This window comes from Hirundo rustica, chromosome 2 (assembly GCF_015227805.2).
Source record: "Hirundo rustica isolate bHirRus1 chromosome 2, bHirRus1.pri.v3, whole genome shotgun sequence".
NCBI classification, from domain to species: domain Eukaryota; kingdom Metazoa; phylum Chordata; class Aves; order Passeriformes; family Hirundinidae; genus Hirundo; species Hirundo rustica.
In genome coordinates this window covers 29,542,046-29,567,111 of record NC_053451.1, presented here as the reverse complement: position 1 = coordinate 29,567,111, position 25,066 = coordinate 29,542,046, and the positions used below count along the sequence as shown (strand labels likewise).

At 47.6% G+C, this 25,066-nt stretch overlaps 2 protein-coding genes and 1 gene segment (V, D, J or C); all 3 read left to right on the top strand.

Moving 5' to 3' along the window:
* The first annotated feature begins 3,621 nt into the window (after window positions 1–3,621).
* LOC120748387 (trypsin-like) lies at window positions 3,622–15,033 on the top strand. Its single transcript, XM_040054534.2, has 5 exons — window positions 3,622–3,727; window positions 12,699–12,867; window positions 13,474–13,727; window positions 14,351–14,487; window positions 14,884–15,033. Exons 1-5 carry the CDS (start codon window positions 3,622–3,624, stop codon window positions 15,031–15,033), a joined length of 816 nt encoding a protein of 271 aa, XP_039910468.2.
* A 1,646-nt stretch (window positions 15,034–16,679) lies between these two features.
* LOC120748386 (immunoglobulin superfamily member 3-like) lies at window positions 16,680–17,779 on the top strand. The gene is made up of 3 exons (XM_040054533.2): window positions 16,680–16,722; window positions 17,128–17,427; window positions 17,706–17,779. The coding sequence occupies exons 1-3, from the start codon at window positions 16,680–16,682 to the stop codon at window positions 17,777–17,779; spliced, it is 417 nt and encodes a 138-aa protein (XP_039910467.1).
* Window positions 17,780–19,738: 1,959 nt separating this feature from the next.
* LOC120748385 (T cell receptor beta variable 7-2-like) lies at window positions 19,739–22,047 on the top strand. The segment is given in 3 exon segments: window positions 19,739–19,781; window positions 20,190–20,489; window positions 21,851–22,047. Coding segments are annotated over 3 exon segments (540 nt in total).
* Window positions 22,048–25,066: the final 3,019 nt, after the last annotated feature.

Here is a 25,066-nt window from a genome sequence, read left to right as displayed (position 1 = left end):
CTGCAAGAGCTCCATTGCATGAGATCTCCCAGACAAGACAGAGCCCTTCCTGGAGAAGCCTGGCTGACTCCAGAGTCTGTGATATTGGTAATCCTTAAAGTGAGAGTTCTTCTGTTCTTGATTAGCCTCACTCCTGAGAGAATTTTGTTGCGTGTCATACTAGTAACACCTCATATAATATATAGTAAGTAGACAGCAATTTTCTGACTTTTAATTCATAGTCCTTAGAAAGTTAATAAAGTTGGGCAGGGGGAAGAAAATAGTGCAAAAGCCTCACAAAGCCAGAATAGTTTTCCAAATTAATTAAAAGCTTAGGAAATTTGTCCTGTGGGAAGTCTTCCTAATCTCTCTGCAGATTTACACACTATAATAAATTATCAGCTGCATCTGAAGAGTCCCCTTTATCTCTACTACTGTAAAATGACATGTTATAGCTTTGCTGGAGCTGAGACACCAATGTTAAGTGCAAGGTCCACAAAACCCTTGAAGTTTCACCTTTAAATTATATTGAAACCCGGAACATTTCAACACCGCATTCATATGCTGGTCTAAAGCAAGACAACTGGCTAATGAGGAGGGATCAGTCACGGGCATAAGAAGAGGCTGTGTGAGTAGCACAAGAACTAAAGTGCCAAACTAGTGAGCCAGGGATAAGGTGAGGGACAGAAAGGGGTTGGCATTACATGGCCTTTAAGGCGCATTCCAATCCCTTAACATTCTATGATTGTATGATTCCGTAATTCTATGATTCTGTGTTGTGTTTCACTGGAAGTTATCTGGTCTTTGATTTCAGTAAAGAACCATATTTCCAGGCCATCATTTTCTGAGAGATCTAGTTTTCACTTGCCCTAAGTGAGCTGGTGGCTTACTTACATTATCCTGCAAAGACAGGGGTTCTTCTGAAGCACCTGCAGGGAAAATGCACATGTGCACCTCCCATTCAGATGCTGGTGCATCCAAAAGGATGGATTTCTAAATCCATGCAATACATTTCAATGAAAATATCCTGGACATGGTACTCGATGTGCATTTCATGGAATGATTTAGTTTTGTGTGCAAGCAACAGTAACAACAGACCCCGGTAAATTATTTGACTCTTATCATATTGGCTGATGAAAATGACTGCACAACTGCCAAAGAGCTGGGACTTGAACCTGCCCATTCTTTCATGCATTTCAAACACCAGTGTTATCGGTCAACAAGCACACACTACAGAAATAATTTAGTATGCTAAGATGCTGTAATTATTATTTGTAGATAAAAAAACCTCACATGCTCCAGGACACTAGCACTCTAGAACAATTTAAATTTCTGGGAAAAATGCAAAGTGATTCTTACCCATCTTCCTAGGCTAGGAAAGATAGATAATTTATTTTATAGCATGTAAAACTAGTGAAAAAATTATCTGTCCCTTTGATAATTAAGAGCAAGATGGATCATAGACTCTTTATCATTGCTAGGTCAATAGTACATCTACTACGTCATTAGCAAAAAGCATTTTTATCTATTTTCTGCTTGATTTGTGTTACTGACTTTGATGACTAATCCCGTCGGTTCCTTATGCATAGCTGACTATTGTAAAGGGCTGAATAAAGTCCAGCTTTGTTCACACCTTCCCCTCCATGCAAAAGTAGTGTTAAATACCTGAGAATTTCCAGCAGATGGCCAACAAGTTGATTAATGTCCAAGACGATTAAGTGGCACTTGACATACAAGAAAAAACAAGAGACCTGCTATTCTTTGGCTTGGAGAGAAGATAGCTAAGGGCAGGTGGGGCTAGGGGAAGTGTAATTCCAAACTTTCATTACCAAAAAAGGCAGATGCAGGGAAATAGAGACAGTGCATGCCATACTGATAAGATGGAATGGTTAGAGGTTGCAGGAATAAAGGCAGAAGTATTTGCCCTTGAAGGTCCTACTGTGCCAGAACAGAGAGTGCCCAGAAAGACTGTAGAATTGCTCTCCTTGGATGTTTCCAATTCTCAAATGGGTAAGTCCCTAAGCAACATCTTTTAGGTTATAATCTGGAATTGCTTTAAATTGGAGGTGGGACCACAGACACCCACCCCCTGGATGCTCCTTTAGGCAGAAAGTATTCTTGATTGTCAAAGAGCACAAAGTATATAGGCACTTAAACTGGATATGATGCTTCAGTACTACTTTTTTTCTATAAACATCCCATTGTATTTCTTTCACGCTGGGAAAAATGAAAATAAATAATGTAAAGTGTCACTGTCTTAAGATCTCCAGTACATATAGCTCAGGCACACAAAAGAAGGCAGGAAGATAAACAGATAGAAGTGTGATGTTATTTACTCAAGGATCAGTGGAATAGTACAATTTTACTGTCAGAGGCAGAGTTAGGACCTGTACCACTAAGCAATATTCTAGGAAAAAAAACCTACTTCCTTTAGGCTGCTAAAATGCCACACTTCTCTCATAATTATAATTAAAAATATAAGTTTTCCAATCATTTGCCAATGAACTGATACATACATTCCTATACAGTCATTAACAACTACAGTTATGATTATTTGGCTTGCCAAATACAGTTTCATTAGGATGTCTTGGAAATGTAGAAGAAAAGGAGGAAATTGTGGAAGAGCTGGCAGAACTAAGGAGTTGCAGCAGGCAGCAGAAGGCCATGGAGGAGCAGAAGGAGGAGGCAATGGAGAAGGTGACAAAAGAAGTTGCAAAGGGCTGCAGCAGAAGCAGAGAAGGAGGAGGTGACAGAGGAAGTGATGTAAGAAAGGAGGCAGAAGAACGTGGTGGAAGAAAAGAAGATGGTGAATGAGACGACAGAGTAGGTGACAGAAGAAGTTGGAAGATGGATGTGAATAAGGGAAGGTAGAGGAACTGGAAGATGGCAGAAGCCAGAGCTGGAGGGCTAGAGTGGCTAAAGGGTGGAAGTCATGGAATGGTGTGGTGGTGAAATGCAGTGCTAAAGGCAGTGAGACAGAAGGCAGCTTCAGCACATGGAGGCAGTGGCTGATTAATTCAGCAGTGGAAGGTGGCAGCAGTGGGAGGTGGCAGAAGGCAGCAACAGGAGGCAGTGATGGAATGTGACAGCAGACTGCATTGACAGGAGCTGGTGGCAGCAGAAAGCAGTGGAGATAGACAGCAGAGACAGGCGGTGCATGAAGGCAGCAGTGGTGGAAGGAGTCATCAAAAAATGGTGGTGGAAGAAGACAGAAGAAGGTGGAGGTGGCAGAAGAAAGGCATTTGCGTTGGAAGGTGGCTGTGGCAGATGAAGGCAACAGAAGTAGGCAGAAAAATAGAAGGAGGAGGCAATGATGGAGGGAACAAAAAAAGGCAGAGGAAGAAAGACACAGAATAAAAAAGGGGAATGAAATGGAGGAGGTGAAGTAAAAATGTAAGAAGGGAAGGAGAAGGCTACAGACAAGGCAATGAAGGAAGGAAGGTGACAGAAGACATTGGAAGAAGAGAGAGGAGGCTATGGAAGAAGACAGTGAAGGAGGGAGAGGAAGAGGCTGTGAAAGTAAAGAAGGAAGAAACAACTGAGGAGGCAATAAAAGACAATGATGATGAAGGCAATGGAAGAAGCAAGAGACAGCAAAGGCAGTGAAGGAGAAAGGTGGCAGAAGAAGTGAAGGAGGGGGTAATGGTGGTGGTGGAAAAAGGCAGTGAAGGAAGAGAGGGCAGAGGTGACAGAAAGCAGCAGAAGTGTGTGACAGAAGAAGAAGAGGATGTGAAAGTAGACAATGGAAGTAGGTGCTGGAATTAGCTGGAATTAGGAAAGAAGGAAGTGATGGAAGAATGTGATGAGGTAAGTGATGGAAGAAGACCCCAGAAAAAGGTGGTGGAAGAAAATGAGGACGTGAGGGTGCAGGTGACAGAAGAAGATGGCAAAGGAAAAGAAGACTGAGGGAATGAAGGTGGTGGAATAAAGTATCAAAGAAGGCAGCAAGAAAAGAGAAGGAAGACTTGATGGAAGAAGGTGTTGGAAAAAGATCAGGAGGCAATGGAAGAAGGCAGCTTGAGGAGATGGCCACAGAAGAAAGCAGAGGATGGAAGTGGTAGAAGAAGGTGGTGTAAGAAGAAAAGGAGGAGGAGACAGAAGAGATAGAATAGAATGAGTCAGTGGAAGAAGGTGTCAGTAGAAAGGAAAGAAGAAGCAATGGAAGAAAATGTTGGTAGATTAGGAGAAGATGAAGGAGGAGACAGAGGAGGTGATTGTTCTTATTTTGGCTGGCATAAAGTTAATTTTCTTCTTAGTAGCTGGTGCAGCACTATGTTTTTAATATAAGAATAATATTGATAACATTGATGTTTTGGTTGTTCCTATGTAGTGCTTACTCCAAGTCAAGGACTTTTCAGCTTTCCATGCTCTACCAGCAACGAGGTGAACAAGAAACCATGGGGGAGCACAGCTGGGACAACTGACACTAAGTGGTCAGCAGGATATTCCACACCACAGAACATCATCCTTAGAATATAAATTGGGAGGATTTGGACAGACAGAACTAATCACTGCCCAGGGACAGGCTGAGCATTGCTCAGCAGGTGGTAATCAATTGCACTTCATTTTTCCTGTGTTTTCTTTTTCTGTTACTGTAATACTTTGTTTTAAGAATTAAACAGTTCTTATCTCAACTCACAAAGGTTTTTTCCTTTTTTTTTTTCTGATTCTTCTCCCCATCCAGCTGGAGAAGTGGAAGTGAGGGGAGTTAGTGAGTGGCTGCATTGTATCTAGGTGCTGGCTGGGGTTAAAGCATAATGATCCCTTTTGGTGCCAATGTGGGGCATGAAGGATTGAGGTACAGATCTGACCAAAGTGTGATGAAACAAAATAAACTTTACATATTAGGGGGGAAAAAAAAAAAAAAAAAAAAAAAAAAAAAAAAAAAAAAAAAAGGCATTCATTTTTTATCAGCATAAGATACAATGAAACTGCTAGTCTTGAAATTAATCTGATCTGTGTACTCAGCATTGCTGTCACCTCTGTGTTTTGGGAGCCATCTATTGGGAACAATTAATAATTACATGTTTTGTCTCTTCTTGCAGAGCCAACACGGAGGCAAACATTCCTTCCTTCCTTCCTTCCTTTCTTCCTTCCTTCCTTCCTTCCTTCAGCATTTGAGGCTCCTATCTGAAGCCCCTTCCAGAGCCTCTAGCAGACCCTGTTACAGGAAGCACTAAGGTAGACTCAAGGTTGATCCCTAGGCTTTTGGAATCAGGGACACTGAGGATCTAAGGCCTGTATGCTGCACCTGAAAAAGAGACAGTGGCTTAGTAGAGGAACAGGATGGAGTTACAGTGGAAGAAGGTGGCAAAAGAAGGGAAAGGAAGATGGAAGCAGTAGACAAGGAGAAGGGGATGAAGAATGGAGTGGAATAAGGTAGCAGAAGAACATGTCAGAAGGTGGTATTGAAAGAACAGGAAGAGGAGGAACATGGCTGTGGATGATGTTCAGTAGAAGACCACAGGAAGGGACAGAGGGAGGCAGCAAAAAAAGGCAGTGGAAGAACAAAAAGAGGAGGCGACTGAAGAAGGTGGCAAAGGAATACGGCAGAAGAATAGAAGGTGGCAATGGAAAAGCTGACAGAGGATGTGTGGTGCTTTAGCACGGAAGTGATTTTTTCTAAGGAAGTTATAGCAGAATGTTGACGACTTGTTTGACCAATTAGAGTGATAGAAACACCCCTGGACTGTTGGAGTCCAGGGCATTCCTTTGGTTGCCCTGGAGGGTCAGAGACCTGGACAGGGGGGTCTGGGACCCTGGCCCAGAGCCCAGAGGGACACTGGCTTTGATCCCAGTCCATGGGAAAGGCTCCTTGCACTGCAGGATGGATTGCAAGCCACAAGAGTGTGAAAGATAGTAGTTTAGCTTATCACAGGGTGAGAAAACAGTAGGTTTGGGTTTTTAGTATGGAAATGAATGGGAGCAAGATGGAGGATTTGGGTCGTTGTCTCCTGCTTCTTCTTTCTTCTTCCCTCACTCCATTTTCTGCAGTGACGGTGGCACAAAGTAGTTTAAAGAGATTAGGTCAAAGTAGGGATGACCTTTTTAGTATAAGTGATAGGTATTGGCAAATAACAATAAATAAAGAACACGTAACAATTAGTATAAAAGATAGCGACAGCCCAGTGCAGGAGGAGTCACCAGATGCCCGAGCAGTTGCACAGATCTTAGTTGGGCACTGAGAAAAATTGTAAGATAAGAAACAATAAACAAAGCACGCAACCTTGAAAAATCAGAACCTGAAGACTCCATCTCTTTGTCGCATCTGGCTCAGGGCTTTGCAGAAAGCAAAAAGAACTCTAAAACCACCTAAATCTGAGGGAACAAAAACCAAGACTGGACTACACAGGTTAAAAGTCAGAGAATACCAGGAAAAGTTCCTTTTTCTTCCTGTCTTGGGAGAGGTAAGCTGGTTCTGGCTCCCTCCTTCCCACGGTGTGGGGGGAAGGCCTTTCCCAGGAAGCCTTCCAGTCTGGGTGACTCCCGGGCAGGGGAAGTGGAGGAGAATATGTCCCGGGTGGATGCTAAGACCTCACTGCTAAAGCCACGACCCCATCTTGGCCCAGGAGGGGAGGCTGAACCGGGCTGGGCAGCCCCTCCTGGGAGCCAGACCCCTTCCCTTCCACCCTATCCCCCATCCCCAGCACGGCTTTCTGAAGAATCCTCCACCATAGACAGCTCTGACCACCGCTACCAAGACCCTTGTAGAGGAAGGGGGGAAAAGCCCAGCCTCACGAGAGATCCTGGTTCCAGCCCTGGCAAGGCCTGAATCTCCCACCTTCAGCCATCTCCCGGGGAAAAACAATCCTGCCCCCTGTAGACCTGGGAGAATGTTAATTCTTTCCTTACGCAGATGAAACTTATAAAGCACTAACTTTTCTCTGAGTGAGAGAACAGCTGGAGAGTGAGACATGTAAAGAGACAATATGGAGATAACAGGGTGTGGTGGTTTCAGGCAGATTTTGGGAGAAATCCTCCCAAGGGGCCCCCCTCCCCTCCCGCAACCGGTTCGGGAAAAGACTTCCTCAGAGAGAAGAGGAAAAAACCTGTTTATTAAACAGGCAAAGCACTCCCAGCACAATACCCGATGACAAGAGCTTCGTGCCGCTTACGGAGGGATCACAATCTTAAAGAAACTCTCCTCTTGAGGGTCATCACTGTGCTCCACCGCTCCGTCTCTGCTGACGCTGGGAGAAAAGGAGATGTGCAGGACTGGTCTTGGTGGGGTGGGTCCCCTGTGGAGGCCCCCGGTGCTTCCCCAGGTCCTTAGTCTGGAGAGGTTGGAACAGTTCCGAGGAGAGGGCAAAAAAGCAAAAAGGAAGGAAAAAAAAAGACAAAAAAAGAAAAAGAAAAAAAAAGGCAAAAAGCTTCAGCTATTCCACAGCGTCTAACTATGCTAGCACTAAACTAACTAACTGCCGGGAAAAAAACAACAGAGCTTCTTTCATCTTGCCGTGTTCCAGCTCCCCCGCTTCAAGGTCACTCCGATGAGCAGAGTTTTCCTGGGGAAAAACAAACCGCACTTGCCCTCCCCCCCTGCACCCAACAGACGATTGGGGATACACAGTCACCCCAGGACACAGGGTTGGTGAAAAGAGAAGTGATATCTTACGTGAGGAGATGGAGAAGATGCCTTGGTTTTTGGGCTAAAAGTCTTTTGTGAGCTGTAGTAACAGACTGTAATATGCTAGAATATCCCTTTAAACTGTGGAAAAAATATACACTGGGGACATTATGAGAATATTCAGATTGTAGATTTGAGCAAAGGTATCTGTGATAGACTACATAAATATTAAAATAGCTGTGATCAAATGGAGAATTTTGAACAGAAAAAGATAGAGAGAAAAGATAGAAGCCCTCTGCCCCCAGGGAAAAAACAAGACGTCTGTTTCTTGAGATGGAGATGATTGTAGAGACAGATGAAGAAAACCCTTTGTTTTTGGAATTGTTTCAACTTTAAAATGATACCCGAATGAGCTTCACGGCCCATATGCAGCCGCAGGAAAAGCTGTCAAAATGGGAGGGATTCCACGACTGCAGAAATTCCTGGGCAGCTGCTTTTGTGAGAAATAAGAGCCACAAGCGCACTGTTCTTTCTTGTGTAAAGTTACCATAGCAGACCGAAAGAGACTTCTCTCTCTAAAGGATGAAAGATGGTTTTATAAGTGGTACTGACCTAGAGTTCCAAGTTTTGTCTCTTTATGTTGTTAATGGGAAAGTGAACAGTTGTGGGGGGAAGAGAAGTGTTTTGAAAGTTTCATTTTGATTCTTATTCTTTTCTTTTAGTGTTTGTTAATAATGTTTGTTAATAAACCTATCTTTATACCTTTTAAGTTTGAGCCTGCTTTGCTTTTCTCCTAATCCTATTTCACAGCAGAAAGAGTACATGATTCTGGTAGACACTCAGACCACTACACTAATTTTAGTAAACAGAAATTGGTGACAGTGAAACCACTACAAGATGTCAGCTGAAGGGTTGACAGTAATGAAGAAAAGCAGTGTAATTAGGGAAAGAAGAGAGAAAGGAAGACAATGGAAGAAGGCAGCAGAATTTTAAGAAGAGGAGTCAATGGAAGAGGTAGTGGATGAAGATGTCAGAAGAAGAAAGGATTATTGGGTCACTTGAGGAGAACACAGCAGGTTGCAGCAGTAAACAGTAGTGGAAGAAGACAAGGAGCTCTCCTTGAGGAGTGTTTTTAACCATCCCAAAGCCTCTCCCTTCCCTCTGACTCTGCTCTTCCCTCTCCTGTTTTCCTAGTTCCTTCTCCACCAAAACTGGAGACTATCTTGGTCACCACAGCCTTGCTTGGCCAGACTCCTCTCTAGATGCCTGGTTTCTGTGCTTTGGAAAAGAAAGCAAGAAGAGGGCAGGAAGAAATTATACCAAGGCAACTGGAGAATTTCCAGGACACAGGAATTTTGCTCGAAGGCTGGAGAAGAAAATTTGCATCACCATCAGTTGCTCTCTGGATCAGATTTAAATAATGATGCAAGCAATATAGAAATGAACTTTAGGGGAAGGAAGACATAAGCATTTCTATCTAGGTATCCTTTCTGAGAGACAGAGAGAAGTTGTGTGGAAAGCAGTGTTTTGAGTAGTCTTTATGTTTTGTAGGAATGACAGGTATTTTACTCCCTCAGCAAACCCTTTATAACTCAGAATCATTACGGCAAGTGTTGCTATCATTTAAGCCCTATCCCCACTTCCCTATCTGCCTGAACAATAACAGCCCAGCATCGCTGTCACATAAATCCGCCTTCTAACACACATCTTTGTCAGGTCAGACTTGACCTCTGTCCTCCCATCATGATCAAAAGGGGCTGAAGTTCTCTCAGGAGACCTTCTATGCTGCAGCAAATGAAGGCATGCATTTGAGTAACTCTCCAAACTTGTGCAGGACTTAAACAACCCTGACTGTCCTCCTCCGGGTGACAGGTGACACATTGGCAGAAGGGTGAGAGTCCAGAGAAATACGTAATAATCTTTGGTCTCTTGCTGGTCTGTAGTAGCAGGAAACATTCCAACACCAGGCCATTCCTGGCGACAAGGAAGATTGGATTGGGTATCCTTCAACCTCACAGCCCTCCAAGGATTTTTCTTCCATGTGTCCTTTCTCTTTTTGAGGCCATATAAATGTTTTGCATCCACAGAACCTGTGGAAAGGACTTCATAGCTTTCTTAAGATGGAGGACATGTCCTTTGCTTGCTCTTTTGCTTGTCCTTTGCCCACCAAGTTTTGCACGTTACTCCCTAACAGACAATATGCAATCCGTCCCTCCCCAGGCTTCCCAGACCACTCATAATTTTATAAACCCCTGTTATGTCCTACATCCTTTCTCTCTAGGACACTAACAATCCATGTCTTTGGCAAGGGCAGAAATAGAGGAAAAGCATTGTGGCCATTGGTTAAAGAGAAATTGAGACATAGAGAACAAGGCAAAAGGTTGTGACGGCAGTTTGGTTCAGTTGTGGAGAGCTGGAGGATAAGAAGCTTTGGAGAATGTACCAGCTTCTCCCAGAAAGGAGACAGGTGGGAAGAGAGAATATATGCACCTCTGCCACCAAGCTCAGTGAGGGTATAAAAGGACTAACCTCAGAAACTCCCTCTGATTTATGTGCCTAGGAATCTTTACCTCTGTCAGCCCATGTTTTTACCAGGTTTCTTTTTCTCAGGATCTTGCATCAGCCTGGACAATTGTATTTCCTTAATCTGAGTCCAGTGTTGATACAGCTGACTGAAACATTTGAACTAGGAACACGAATTTCTAGAACTACAAGCTGCCATTGCTTATCCATTGATAATACCTAACACAGCTGCCCTTCAGTCACCATCCCTCAACTTTCCTGTGCCCCTGGAACACACAGCTTTCTACTGCAGCATCACTGCATGAAATGAGAAAATTGTTTGCAATAGATGTACACCCTTGAGTGTAATCTTTAAAAGACCCTACAAAAAACATTACAATGGGTGTATGGAATATACAACAGCATATCAAATGACAGCCAGTGTCTATGCAAATGGCACATTTGGACAATGAAATTAGAAACTTCAAACTAAACACTATTGTAAATGGCAATTTTTTCTTGCTCCACTTAGTTATAATGACATTGGACAACTGTGGTAATTTTTGACCCTCTTAGTCCTATTATGGACATTTTCCTTTCCCACAGGAAGCTTCTAATCCTTTTTTCTTTTGCAGGATAAAACATGCTTGTAAGAAAGCTGTGCACTAATACCAGTTTAAAGAACAACAGAACTCATGCATCCCGTTGGAGGAGTCCCCAACCTTGGACTTGTACTTCAATACGAAGGAAATTTAACACTTGGACAGTCACACTGTGTGTATCAGTCCTCCAGGGCCCACAAAAATTTAATCAAGAAACAGAGTAGGAACAGTATTCCTATTTAGTCTCTCAAGCTATTCCAGCACCTCCAAACATATGGCTTCTCTTCACTGTCTCTGGAGAGAGCCCTGTGTCTTTCAGGAGCTAACATGATGAAGTTGGCAGCTGCTTGGAGAATGAACATGATTATTCAGCAAAACATTAAGCTTTAGTAAGCTTTGTGACATGACAGAAATCCCCACTCCTGCAGAGAGGGATTTCAGAGATCTCACTATTTGTGTTCACAGGATTATTGCTCATCTACATTACACTCATAAACTTCAGCATTATACTGAAATCCTTGTGTGGCAGAAATGAGTCTCTGTAGAACATTCCAAAGACGAATAAAAGCATGGTTTGGTACTTGGGCAGGTACTTTAATACAGGCTGGCAGAGAGAAATCAGAAAAGGGAGATGCTGAGCATTCCCACATTTGAACCGTTTAAGTTGGGAAGTGGTGGGGGACACAGGATAGTTTTTCTATCCTCCCTTTTGAAATTACGATGGAGGAATTTGATTGAGGAAAACACTGTGATGCATATGATAAAAAACACACAATCCCTTCAAGTAAAGGGATTTGCTAAAATAAAATTAACAAAGTTAACCACTGGGTTTGCTGGATTCCCCCCACCCCCCACCAAAGAAAAACAATGTATCTTTCTGTCCACTACCTACAATATGCAACTTCGGGTAAAAATATGCATTTTTAAGAAAGATACCATCAGCACAGAGGAATCCAAGAGAGGTTTGAGAGTTGTTCTCAACAGGTGCTGTGTATAGGAATGAGACAGACCAACAACTACACATCTTCCAAAGCCAGAAGGTATTTTTAGACTGAGGGCTACCTTACAGAATAATTAAAATAGCTCTCTGTCTTAGCAGAGGTTTATGATTAACGGGTACGTTGTTTGTACATTCTACCAATGCCTGTTAATGCCCACATTTGGATCTTCAAATTTTCCACTGTGTATTTTTGTCTGGAGAAAACCTTGGACTTGAGATAAGACCATTACCAAAAATGTATTTCTAGCGGCTCCCACGTCCAGTCATCCAGTCTGGGCTTGAGGCTGAATCAAGACCATGAAGTGCCTGCTGCTTCTCGCCTTTATTGGGGTGGCTGGTGAGTATATTTTTTATTTCTGTTTCTGTCATTTAATAGGAAGCTGATTTTATGAGCAAAACTGCAAGGTAGCCTAGTGGGGGAAAGCCAAGTCCAGTTTTGACTAGCAGAAGTTTGAAGGCAGAGCCCTGCAACTTCCATCTTCCGTCTGTACGTAATGCCCTGTGCCAGAAGCTGGGGAATGAGCGCCTTCATGGGGGTTCCTGACCCAGCTATAGAGATGCGGCCATAGCTTCAGCAAAAGGCTGCCTCCTCCTTCAGGACTAAGGAGTGCACAGGGAATACTTCTGGCCACAGAAGTCCTAAGGCAACTGCAAAATTTTGGACCCTGGATAGGTGCTCCAGGATAATATCATTGCACACTTGTTTCTACATTTTCCCTCAGTCAACCCTTGGCTGTTTCAGTAGACAGGATCCTGGGAAAGACACACCCATGATCAGATCCAACAAGAGCATTTCTATGTCCTTGTTGCCTCAGGGAGTAGCCAGCAGGGCTTTAGCTGCAGATATGTGAGGCACCAGTGCAGGTCAGATCCCTCCTTTGAGGGTGCAGCAAATGGATGTGCCTTAGATCTGCCCAGCACTGCTGCCCTGAGTGCCCTCAGAAGGGGAGCCTACAAGTGAGGGGCTTCAGACAGGCAGCCACAGGGCAGATTACAGGGCAGATTACCTCAGGCCAGCTGTTGACACATGCCACTTCTTGTCTCCCAGTTGCCTTCCCCACCTTTGCTGAAGATGACGATGACAAGATTGTGGGAGGCTACACCTGTGCAAAGAACTCTGTGCCCTACCAGGTGTCCCTGAATTCTGGATATCACTTCTGTGGAGGTTCCCTCATCAGCAGCCAGTGGGTGGTGTCGGCTGCTCACTGCTACAAATCGTGAGTGGAAAAATTACATCCTTCTATATATAAACCTACTTCTGTCTTCCAGTTCACTTCCAGCAGGAATTCTGAGCTATGAGATAGAAATATGTAAGTGCCTCCCTTCTGATCAGAGACAGCCAAGGGATAGGCGGATCATTCAGGAAACTGGGCCGAGGCATCCTGAGGTGTTTTCCACTTCTGCAAATGTTTCTGTGAAAGCAAAACACTTTCTGAAATAACAATGGGATAATCAAGCAACAAGTTCTGCGCTGTGATTTCTTATCAATTGCATGAATCTCACTAAAGCATTGTCCCTGGAGAAGAGGAAGAGGAACGAGGATAGGCTAGAGCAGTGTGCCTTGTCCCAGAACATTTGTATAAAGTGCTGCTGTGTATTCCACAGCTGTCATGCATTTATAAACCTGCAGAAATCCACCACCTGTTCTGGGAGTGGGTTAAGATATCGGTGTGGATCCCCAGGGCTCCTTGCAGGACTAGAAAGATCCCCTGCCCCAGAAGGCTTCTGTGGCAGTGATGGTGGAGCGAGTGCACTCAGCGACAGGGAGGTTTCTCTCAACCTGCCAGTGGCAGTAAGGACATGCTGTGCCTTCTCTTTTCCAGTCGCATCCAAGTGCAGCTCGGGAAACACAACCTGGAACTCACCGAATCCACACAGCAGTTTATCAACTCTGCTAAAGTCATCCGCCACTCTGGCTACAGCGCCTACACCCTGGACAATGACATCATGCTCATCAAGCTGGCCACCCCAGCCCAGCTCAACAAAGCTGTCCAAACCATTCCTCTGCCTACCAGCTGCGTGGCCACCGGCACCACCTGCCTGATCTCCGGCTGGGGCAACACTCTCAGCAGTGGCAGTGAGTACTCTGGGAGAGTGCACAGACACTTGGGGGCCCAGGACATTCCCTAAGACCTCACCATTAACCCCCAACAGGACAGGCTAAAACACAGGGGAGAGCTGTGGGACATGGTTTTTGAGCCATGGGTCAGTGTAGGCACTGCACAGCGGATTCAGCTGATGTCAACAGAGTTGTCAGTTCTCTGAGAATAACGGTGGAGTCTGGGACTGTGGATCTACAATCCCTACTAGAGACCTCCATTCTCTCACATCAATGGTCAGAGATGCGCATGGCAAGTGGTTTCCATTTCTCTGATGACATCTAAACCTGCACAAAAGGAGAGGAGGGTTTTCCTGAGGCTCAGGTTTCTTCCAGTGTCTTCTCCCCACTCTTGCCAATTGAGGAAATTCCAGGTACCAGAAAAGTTAAGGTGGCTGCAGTATAGAATGGTGGGCCCATGGGTGGAATTTGTTCCATCTCTACAGAAGGAACCCATGGAGCCATTCTGTGTTTGCTGTTGAGAGGAAGCAGGAGGGCTGCAAGAACAGGGTGTCCAGCATTTGCTTTTCTGCTACGATCTTCTCTGAGCCCTGAAAAGGACTCAGCAATGCCATCGACCATTTCTCCTTATTTCCTTGTAGGCAACTACCCAGACCAACTGCAGTGCCTGAAGGCTCCTGTCCTCTCTGCTGCCGACTGCTCTGATGCCTACCCTGGACAAATTACCAAGAACATGATGTGTGTAGGATTCCTGGAGGGAGGAAAAGACTCCTGCCAGGTAAATCATCTGCCTCTCCTTTCCCAGTCATTTCTCTCCTGCCTTTTCCCAGCTGAAGTGGCCTTCACATTACAGAGTCAGCTATACTCACTGCACTGGTGAATTTGAGTTCTTGAACGACAGCAGAGGCTTCAGGAGCACATATCCTGAATGTTTGCCCAGTACCCCATCTGGCAAAACCAGGCAGCTGACTCATCCTGAGCTGTGGTTCCACTGGGGCTCAAGTCAGGCATGGTAGCATCAGGTGGAGAGTGTGAATCAGAAATAGCCTTTGTAGAACCTTTGTGCAGAGTACGCCTGCCGGGGCTTCCTCCAAATTCAGTGACCTCAGGGATCTCTGGCTCATTGCTTAGGCTGATGCCATGTGCTGAATATCCCTACCCTTTGTGTGCACAGGGAGATTCCGGCGGTCCCGTGGTCTGCAATGGACAGCTCCAGGGCATTGTTTCCTGGGGTATTGGATGTGCCCAGAGGGGCTATCCCGGAGTTTACACCAAGGTTTGCAACTACGTCTCCTGGATCCGATCCACCATGGCCTCCAACTGAGATGCTCGCTAGGTGTGACCTGTATTTTCTCATCATCATTTCTGTTCTTTTGGGTCTGGACAAGTAAAAATGATGAAAAATTAATAAAAACTTTCAGACACCCCTACTTTGTGCACTGTATATCTCGGAACTTCCACAGCTGTGATATAGAGCACAGAGACAGTGAAAGCCATTCAGGAGAAAGCATTTAATATTTATACTGCCAGTAGAACTGGAAAGATCTTGGAAAACGTACCAGACTCATTCTTAGATGTCTTTCAGTCAGTTATTCCCAGTTGATTCTGAAGTCTTTAATTCATGTCAGTTCCTACATATTTCTCACTTTGAAAAGCCCAGTTCAGGCTTCTGCCTCCTCCTTGTGCAGGTCGCCAGTACCTTCATAGGTAGGATGCTGCTTCCTCCAACACATGAGGGCTGCCCTGACTCACCTACTCTTATTTTTCCCCAGTGCAAAGAGCCTATTGGAATCCCATGGTAACAAATTGTCATAATGCATCAAGAAGAGAAGATGGAAATTCCTTACAGGAGTGTGAGGCTGTGGCTTGGTCAGGGGAGCTGCAGCTCATGCCAGAGCTGTGGGGACATGGAGATGCTCTCCAGTGCTCAGGCTGTTGTGGTTTCAGCCCAGTCAGGCACGAGGTGTTACAGCCACTCTCTCACTACCTCCTTCCCCTGGTGGGATGGGAAGAAAGGTAAAACTTACAGGATGAGATACAAACAGAGTAAAAATAGGAGGAAATAGAAAGCAATCCCTGCATTTGCCAAATGAACAGTGCCCATGGAGCCAAACCTCCCAAAGCCCTTGTGCCACAGGCAGCACCAGTCTCAGATACCCGGGGCTCCCCAGCAAGGCCCCGGGGGCCAGGGAGAAGCCATCTCTGGAGGTACTTCACCTATTTCTTGTCACCAAGGAGAGGTCACCCTGACCCCATCCTCAGCACCTGGTCACCCTCATGGCTGTCCCTGCAGGCCACACTCGATCCTTTCTCTCTTCCCGTGCCAGGCCATTCACTGTCCCTCAGCTCTTCCCAGGTCTTTCCCTTCCTCTCCTGCCGCTCTCACTGCAATGTCCATCAGAGCCCTCACAAGTGCTTGGGCTGCTGTGCTGTCTTTGGGCTCCTGCCTCCCTCTCTCTGATGTTGTTTGCTGTGCTCACCGTGGGGCACAGAGAAAAAGAGCCGTCCCACAGCTGGGTGGGACGTGGGGTGGCCAGGCAGGGACTGAATCAGCCGTGTCTGGGGAAGACAGGGAAAGTGTGTGGGAAATTCAAGGCATCTCTGTGTGACCATTATCCCTCATTCCTCCATCTCCCTAGGGTCTCAGAAGCAGAAGGGGAGCATTCCTCTGCCTTGCACACACACAGTCCCCCTGTGCAACCTCAGCCCAGTTCTGTCCTTACAACCCCCTCCTTCCCTCCCACCCACCCATGCCCAGCCTGCCCCTTCCACCTGCTGCATCTGTGCACAGCTTCTGCTTTCCTGCCATCGTTTTTGTCATTCCCCAGGGTTCCCAGCCAGCCAATGCCTTCCGACATTTCCTGGCCAGCCCCACCCCGAGATGTCTCAGCCTCACTCACTGCTGCCTCTTCACATATCTTTGGGCAGCTACAAGAGGCAGGTTGCTGAGAGGGAAGGGGCTTTATCCCCATGGTTCCCTGCTGTTTCCTTGTGGCCGTGCTGGCCCCTCTGGGTAAGTGAACTCAATGCAGCCCTGAGCACCTCCACTGATCCTGCTGCTGCTCTCCCAGCTTTGTAGCCAGGTCCTGGCAGTGCTTCCTTCTGCAGAGCTTCCTGTGCTGAGGATACACAGGGAATGTGGTGGGCAGGAATCCTGGAATCTTCTGCATTGGCTGTCTTTTGTCATTCTTTGTGCAGCCCCTACATTGGTTCTGGTTTTGGCACCAACCCGCCCAGGAATGCAATTGCCTGTTGAAAGAGTTTGGAAATTCACTTGCTGATTTCAAGAGCTGTCCCATGCCTTGAATTGCTCCTTTAGCTGCCCTCTTTCTTGCCACCTCTTCCCTACCAACCCATGGTGCCTAGTTCAAATTTTTCCCATTTATTCCTTCTCACTGCTCCTTCTTTTCCTTTCCAGTGGTAGCCCTGGAACAGTCTCCAGACATGGTGATAAAGGAAGGCCAGTCCGTGAATCTGGAATGTTCCCAGAAGAAATCCTCCAGCACAGCTATGTACTGGTTCATGCGGCCTTCAGGGAAGAATTCCAGTCTGACCCTACTGGCATCTGCAATAGAACGTAGTAACGCAGCAGTGGAGAAGGGATTTGAGAGCCATTTCAAGAGCAGCGACATCAAAGGAGACAGTATCACCCTCACAATAGAACGTGCCTTTCTCAATGACTCTGGCACATACTACTGTGCAGAGGGTGAGCACAGTGGTGACGCTGCTGAGGGAGCTGAGCACAAACTTGTCCCTGCACACACAGGACCTGCTCTCCACCTCAAGGGTGCTGAACCAGGCAGGGTGATCACTTCTCACTCATTCGCTCCTCTGCTTCCTAGCTTTGCCCTCCTCTCCTTCTCAGATACTGTCAGTTTATTTGTCCATCTTTGTGTCCTTGCTACTCCAGGCCTCCCTCTGCTTTGAACTGCTTCCCAAACTACACTTACTTCTGCCAGCTCTTCTTCCCCCCTCTATCTCCCTTCTCTCCCCCAGCTGCTATTTCTGATTTTAACCTGCACTCCACTGAGTTCCCCTTACTTAACTCCAGTCAACCCTGCTCACGATAGTCACAGTCAAACAGAAGCAGTGCTTGTGAGGGAAGTTCTTGGTGCAGCTGGAGCTAAAGGCAGGGCCAGGCAGGTGTGGAAGTAGCCAGTACCCTGTGGGAGCTGCCCACACGCTCCTCGGTTAGAACGACTTGTCTGTGGTTGTTCTGTGGCCAAGGAATATCAACAGCAGAGAACAAGCCTGTGCTTACTCAGGTAAGGTATTATTTCCTCCAAGTAGAGTGGTGTCTGGGACAGGATACACCTGCCCTCCACCCCTTGATCCACCTACAATTTATCTTCAATAAACACATTATTTAGATTACAGGTTAGGTTAGCAAGTGGAGCAGATAACAGAAATTTCCAACACATTACAGCGTTCTGTTCATCAGTGACTCAGATGAAGGGGTAGATTGTCTCCTCTTCAAGTTCACTGATAACACCAAGTTAGGAGGAATTTCTGATACCCCAGAGTGCTGTGCAGCCCTTCAGAGGGACCTCAACAGGTTGGGGAGATGTGCACATGGGGCTCCAAGTTACACCACTGCCCTGTGACCTGCACACTCTGATGTGTGACAATTGTCCCTGTCCACAGCAGGAGACTGCCCAGCTTGGCCATGGAATGTCCCTGCTGACCAGGACAAGGAGCAGGAGGAAGGAGTCTGAGTGGAGTTTTCAGCAGGGGTTGTTGGTGTTTCCAAGCACCTTCTCTGCTGCTTGCTGCAAGACACAAGGGCTGCCATGCCTTGCTTATTCCTCTTGATCTCCAGTTTAAAACACAGTGCAAAGGGCCAGGGGAATCTTCACATAAATTGGCGTTATCCATCAGGAAGAGAAGCTGGAAATTCCTTACAGGAGTGTGAGGCTGTGGCTTGGTCAGGGGAGCTGCAGCTCATGCCAGAGCTGTGGGGACATGGAGATGCTCTCCAGTGCTCAGGCTGTTGTGGCTTCAGCCCAGTCAGGCACGAGGTGTTACAGCCACTCTCTCACTACCTCCTTCCCCTGGTGGGATGGGAAGAAAGGTAAAACTTACAGGATGAGATACAAACAGAGGAAAAAAAGGAGGAAATGGAAAGCAATCCCTGCATTTGCCAAATGAACTGAGCCCATGGAGCCAAACCTCCCAAAGCCCTTGTGCCACAGGCAGCACCAGTCTCAGATACCCGGGGCTCCCCAGCAAGGCCCCGGGGGCCAGGGAGAAGCCATCTCTGGAGGTACTTCACCTATTTCCTGTCACCAAGGAGAGGTCACCCTGGCCCCATCCTCAGCACCTGGTCACCCTCATGGCTGTCCCTGCAGGCCACACTCGATCCTTTCTCTCTTCCCATGCCAGGCCATTGACTGCTCCTCAGCTCTTCCCAGGTCTTTCCCTTCCTCTCCTGCCGCTCTCACTGCAATGTCCATCAGAGCCCTCACAAGTGCTTGGGCTGCTGTGCTGTCTTTGGGCTCCTGCCTCCCTCTCACTGATGTTGTTTGCTGTGCTCACCGTGGGGCACAGAGAAAAAGAGCCGTCCCACAGCTGGGTGGGACGTGGGGTGGCCAGGCAGGAACTGAATCAGCCGTGTCTGGGGAAGACAGGGAAAATGCATGGGAAAATTCAAGGCATCTCTGTGTGACCTTTATCCCTCATTCCTTCATCTCCCAAGGGTCTCCGAAGCAGAAGGGGAGCATTGCTCTGCCTTGCACACACACAGTCTCCTGTGAAACCTCAACACAGTTTTGTCCATACAACCCCCTCCTTCCCACCCACCCACCCACCCATGCCCAGCCTGCCCCTTCCACCTGCTGCATCTGTGCACAGCTTCTGCTTTCCTGCCATCGTTTGTGTCATTCCCCAGGGTTCCCAGCCAGCCAATGCCTTCTGACATTTCCTGGCCAGCCCCACCCCGAGATATCTCAGCCTCACTCACTGCTGCCTCTTCACATATCTTTGGGCAGCTACAAGAGGCAGGTTGCTGAGAGGGAAGGGGCTTTATCCCCATGGTTCCCTGCTGTTTCCTTGTGGCCGTGCTGGCCCCTCTGGGTGAGTGAACTCAATGCAGCCCTGAGCACCTCCACTGATCCTGCTGCTGCTCTCCCAGCTTTGTAGCCAGGTCCTGGCAGTGCTTCCTTCTGCAGAGCTTCCTGTGCTGAGGATAAGCAGGGAATGTGGTGGGTAGGAATCCTGGAATCGTCTGCAATGGCTGTCTTTTGTCATTCTTTGTGCAGCCCCTACATGGGTTCTGCTTGTGGAAACAAACTGCCCAGGAGTGCAATTGCCTGTTGAAGAGAGTTTGGAAATTCACTTGCTGATTTCAAGAGCTGTCCCATGCCTTGAACTGCTCCTTTAGCTGCCCTCTTTCTTCTCACCTTTTTCTAGACACTTACAGTGCCTACTCAAAATCATTTCTATGTTTTCCTTCTCCTCCCTTCTCCTTCTTTTCCTTTCCAGTGGTAGCCCTGGAACAGTCTCCAGACATGGTGATAAAGGAAGGCCAGTCCGTGAATCTGGAATGTTCCCAGAAGAAATCCTCCAACACAGCTATGTACTGGTTCATGCGGCCTTCAGAGAAGAATTCCAGTCTGACCCAGTTGGTTTATGCCTATGAAGGTGCTAACGCAGCAGTGGAGAAGGGATTTGAGAGCCATTTCAAGAGCAGCGACATCAAAGGAGACAGTATCACCCTCACAATAGAACGTGCCTTTCTCAATGACTCTGGCACATACTACTGTGCAGAGAGTCAACACAGTGGTGAAGCTGCTGAGGGAGCTGAGCACAAACTTGTCCCTGCACACACAGGACCTGCTCTCCACCTCAGGGGTGCTGAACCAGGCAGGGTGATCACTTCTCACTCATTCGCTCCTCTGCTTCCCAGCTTTGCCCTCCTCTCCTTCTCCGATACTGTCCGTTTATTTGTCCATCTTTGTGTCCTTGCTACTCCAGGCCTCCCTCTGCTTTGAACTCTTCTTTCCTCTCCACTTTCTTCTGTCAGCTATTCTTCTTCCCTTCCCTTCCCTTCCCTTCCCTTCCCTTCCCTTCCCTTCCCTTCCCTTCCCTTCCCTTCCCTTCCCTTCCCTTCCCTTCCCTTCCCTTCCCTTCCCTTCCCTTCCCTTCCCTTCCCTTCCCTTCCCTTCCCTTCCCTTCCCTTCCCTTCCCTTCCCTTCCCTTCCCTTCCCTTCCCTTCCCTTCCCTTCCCTTCCCTTCCCTTCCCTTCCCTTCCCTTCCCTTCCCTTCCCTTCCCTTCCCTTCCCTTCCCTTCCCTTCCCTTCCCTTCCCCACCTTCTTCTTTCTGCCTTCAACCTGCACTCCATTCAGTTCCTCTTACTTAACTCCAGTCAACCCTGCTCACGATAGTCACAGTCAAACAGGAGCAGTGCTTGTGTGGGAAGTTCTTGGTGCAGCTGTAGCTAAAGGCGGGGCCAGGCAGGTGTGGAAGTAGCCAGTACCCTGTGGGAGCTGCCCACACGCTCCTCGGTTAGAACGACTTGTCTGTGGTTGTTCTGTGGCCAAGGAATATCAACAGCAGAGAACAAGCCTGTGCTTACTTGGGTAAGGTATTATTTCCTCCAAGCAGAGTGGTGTCTGGGGAAGGATCCACCTGCCTTCCATCCCTTGATCCACACACAGTTTATCTTCAGCAAACACATTATTTAGATTACAGGTTAGGTTAGCAAGTGGAGCAGATAACAGAAATTTCCTACACGTTACAGTGTTCTGTTCATCAGTGATTCAGATGAAGGGGTAGATTGTCTCCTTTTCAAGTTCACTGATAACACCAAGTTAGGAGGAATTTCTGATACCCCAGAGTGCTGTGCAGCCCTTCAGAGGGACCTCAACAGGTTGGGGAGATGGGCTGAGAGGAACCCTCTGAAATGCAGCAAAGGCAAATGCAGGGTTCTGCACGTTGGGAGGAATAACCCGAGGCAGCAGCACAAGCTGGGGGCTGACCTGCTGGGAAGCAGCTCTGCAGAGATGGACCTGGGAGTTGTGGTGGACAAGAAGCTGTCCATGAGCCAGCAATGTGTCCTGCTGGCCAAGAAGGCAATGGTGTCATGGGTTTCGTCAGGAAGAGCACTGTCAGCAGGGCACGGGACATGATCCTGCCTCTCCAGTTAGCCCTAGTGAGGCACATCTGGAGTGCAGTGTCCTGTTCTGGGCTCTTCAGTACAAGACAGACATGGAGCTCCTGGAGAATGTCCAGGAGAGCAGAAGAAAGGTGATGAAGAGAGTGGAGCACCTCTTTGGTGAACAAAGGCTGAGGGGTCTTGGCCTGTTCAGCCTTGAGAAGAAACAACTAAGTGGCCACTGATGACGGACACACAACTGATACAGGTAACAGTGACAAGCATCAGCACTTTATTATTCCCCAGTACAAACTTTTATACCCTGTTTCTCACATGCAGAACACCTGTGTGCTCCTTTATTCTTTGGTGATTGGACAATACACCTCAGCATTCCATGCTCCTTGTCCTTCAGCACTGTTCACCCGTCCGACACAGATGCAACACATTAGAGATGAGGCTTGGCCACAGCCCCATTCCTAATGTCCCACAAACTGTTCCCCACAGACACCTCATCAATGTCCACAAGTATCTAAAGGGAAGGTGCCAAGAGGTGGATCCAGGTTCTTCACTGGGATGCCCTGCACTAGGACAAGAGGCAATGGGCAGAAAATTAATTGCAGGAAGATCCAGCTGAATCTGAGGCAAGAGCTTTGCTGTGTTGGTGATTGAGCATTGCAGACGGTTACCCAGAGGAGTCCTGGAGGCTCTGTCTCTGGAGAAATTCCAGAAACATCTGGATACAAGCCTGTGCCTTGTGCTCTGGGAGGACTCTGCTTGAGCAGGGAGGTTGGAGCAGTGACCCTGTGAGGTCCCTTCTCAGCTGACCCATTCTGTGATTCTGTCCTTCATAACACTCACCCGTGCCCAGCACAGGCCTGCACGGGGCACTCCAGATGCTTCCCACCCTGCAGGTTCCCTTGCTAGCACTGAGCTCTGCCACCTACTGCACTCCCAGCTCCTCCTGCACAGCCACGCTCACACACAGCAGGAAGCCAGAGGAGCAGAGCACAAGCACTTCCTGACTGCCTGCAGGTGTCATTCCCCACCGTTCCCGGACAGACAACTGCCCTGGCACATTTCAGACTGCCTCCCACTCCCCTGCCCAGCCACACAGAGACGCATCTCCTCCTCTCCACCTCCCCGTCTTACACATCTCCCTGTCGGTGCTGTCAGCAGGGGCAGGTTGCTGGAAGGAGGGGGCCTTTCTCCATGGAGTTCCACCACTTCCTTGGGACCATCCTGCTCCCTGTGGGTAAGTGGGCTTCCCTTCCTCGGCAGCAGCTGCACTGGAGCTGCTGCTGCTGCCTCCTCAGCTGTGCTCCCCATTGCTGGCAGTGCCCCTGCCCCAAGGCTTCCAGGGGGAGGATGGGCAATGAACCAGGTGAGCTTTTCCACCACCCAATGAATCGGAGAACTCTGCAAAGCTGCAAATTCATTTTGTCCTGTCCTGTTTTTAATACTTCACTTGGGAGTAGCAAAGTCATTACTTCTCAAAACCGATTGACTGTTGCATTTGGAATGGGTTTCTTTGGGCATTTTTGATCCTATGTGTCTTTTTCAGAGAAGCAAGACAGCACTCCCCCAAAGCTTTCTGATATCCTGGTGTCATTGCATCCTATGACAACCTTCAAGGATGTGCATTTTGCTCCTCTTCAATACATTTCACTTCCCACTTTTCTTCTCCTGTCTTTCCAGGCTGGGCCATTCAGCAATCACCAGATACAGTTGTCCGGGTGGGAGACACCGTGACTCTGGAATGTTCTGCATCAGGGAAAGAGTTCATAAACATGTACTGGTACAAGGTACCCATGGAGAAGGATGCCGGGATGCAGCTGGTTGTATATTCAGTGGAAGGGAGCAAAGCAGATATTGAGGAGGAATTCAAAAATCGCTTCCAGAGTGATGGGACTAAGAACAACCATTTATCTGTGAGGATACAGCATGTCCTGCTCAATGACACAGGCACATATTTCTGTGCTGAACAAGATCCACAGTGGCTCAACGGCTGCTGCAGCACAGCACAAACCATTCCAGGCAAACACGGATCTGCCACCAGCACCACCAACACGGGCTTGGCTTTGACAAAACCGTGTTTTCTTCACTTGACCTCCATCTTTTCAGGAAAGGTGGTGTATATCTGTCTGTCTGTCCATCTGTCTGTCTTCTGCATGGTCTCTAGCTGCTTTTCTGTTCTTTCCCATCTCTCAATCAGCTTTTGACTCTCCTTTCTTCTTGTCCTCACTGTCTCAGCTCATTTCTCTGACATTCACAGAATGCTTCTCACTTTCCTCTTTTCATGTCCTTCTGTCTGTCCCCCTGACCTTTCCTCTCTGTCCTCGCACACCAAGTCCCTTCTTCTTTCCTATTCCCTATTCCCTTCCTTATCCATCTCTCCTTCCTTTCACTCTGTTACATCAACTCCTGGCGGGGGAAGCAGGATGTGCAATAGTTCACACATCACTTTCCCTCTCCACCAGCTGGAAGGACAAGGCCCACTGCTCCTTGGCCCCACTGCTCTCCAGGGAATGGCCACTCTGCTGTGCACATGGGGCTCCAAGTTACACCACTGCCCTGTGACCTGCACACTCTGATGTGTGACAATTGTCCCTGTCCACAGCAGGAGACTGCCCAGCTTGGCCATGGAATGTCCCTGCTGACCAGGACAAGGAGCAGGAGGAAGGAGTCTGAGTGGAGTTTTCAGCAGGGGTTGTTGGTGTTTCCAAGCACCTTCTCTGCTGCTTGCTGCAAGACACAAGGGCTGCCATGCCTTGCTTATTCCTCTTGATCTCCAGTTTAAAACACAGTGCAAAGGGCCTGGGGAATCCTCACATAAATTGTCATAATGCATCAAGAAGAGAAGATGGAAATTCCTTACAGGAGTGTGAAGCTGTGGCTTGGTCAGGGGAGCTGCAGCTCATGCCAGAGCTGTGGGGACATGGAGATGCTCTCCAGTGCTCAGGCTGTTGTGGTTTCAGCCCAGTCAGGCACGAGGTGTTACAGCCACTCTCTCACTACCTCCTTCCCCTGGTGGGATGGGAAGAAAGGTAAAACTTACAGGATGAGATACAAACAGAGGAAAAAAAGGAGGAAATAGAAAGCAATCCCTGCATTTGCCAAATGAACTGTGCCCATGGAGCCAAACCTCCCAAAGCCCTTGTGCCACAGGCAGCACCAGTCTCAGATACCCGGGGCTCCCCAGCAAGGCCCCGGGGGCCAGGGAGAAGCCATCTCTGGAGGTACTTCACCTATTTCCTGTCACCAAGG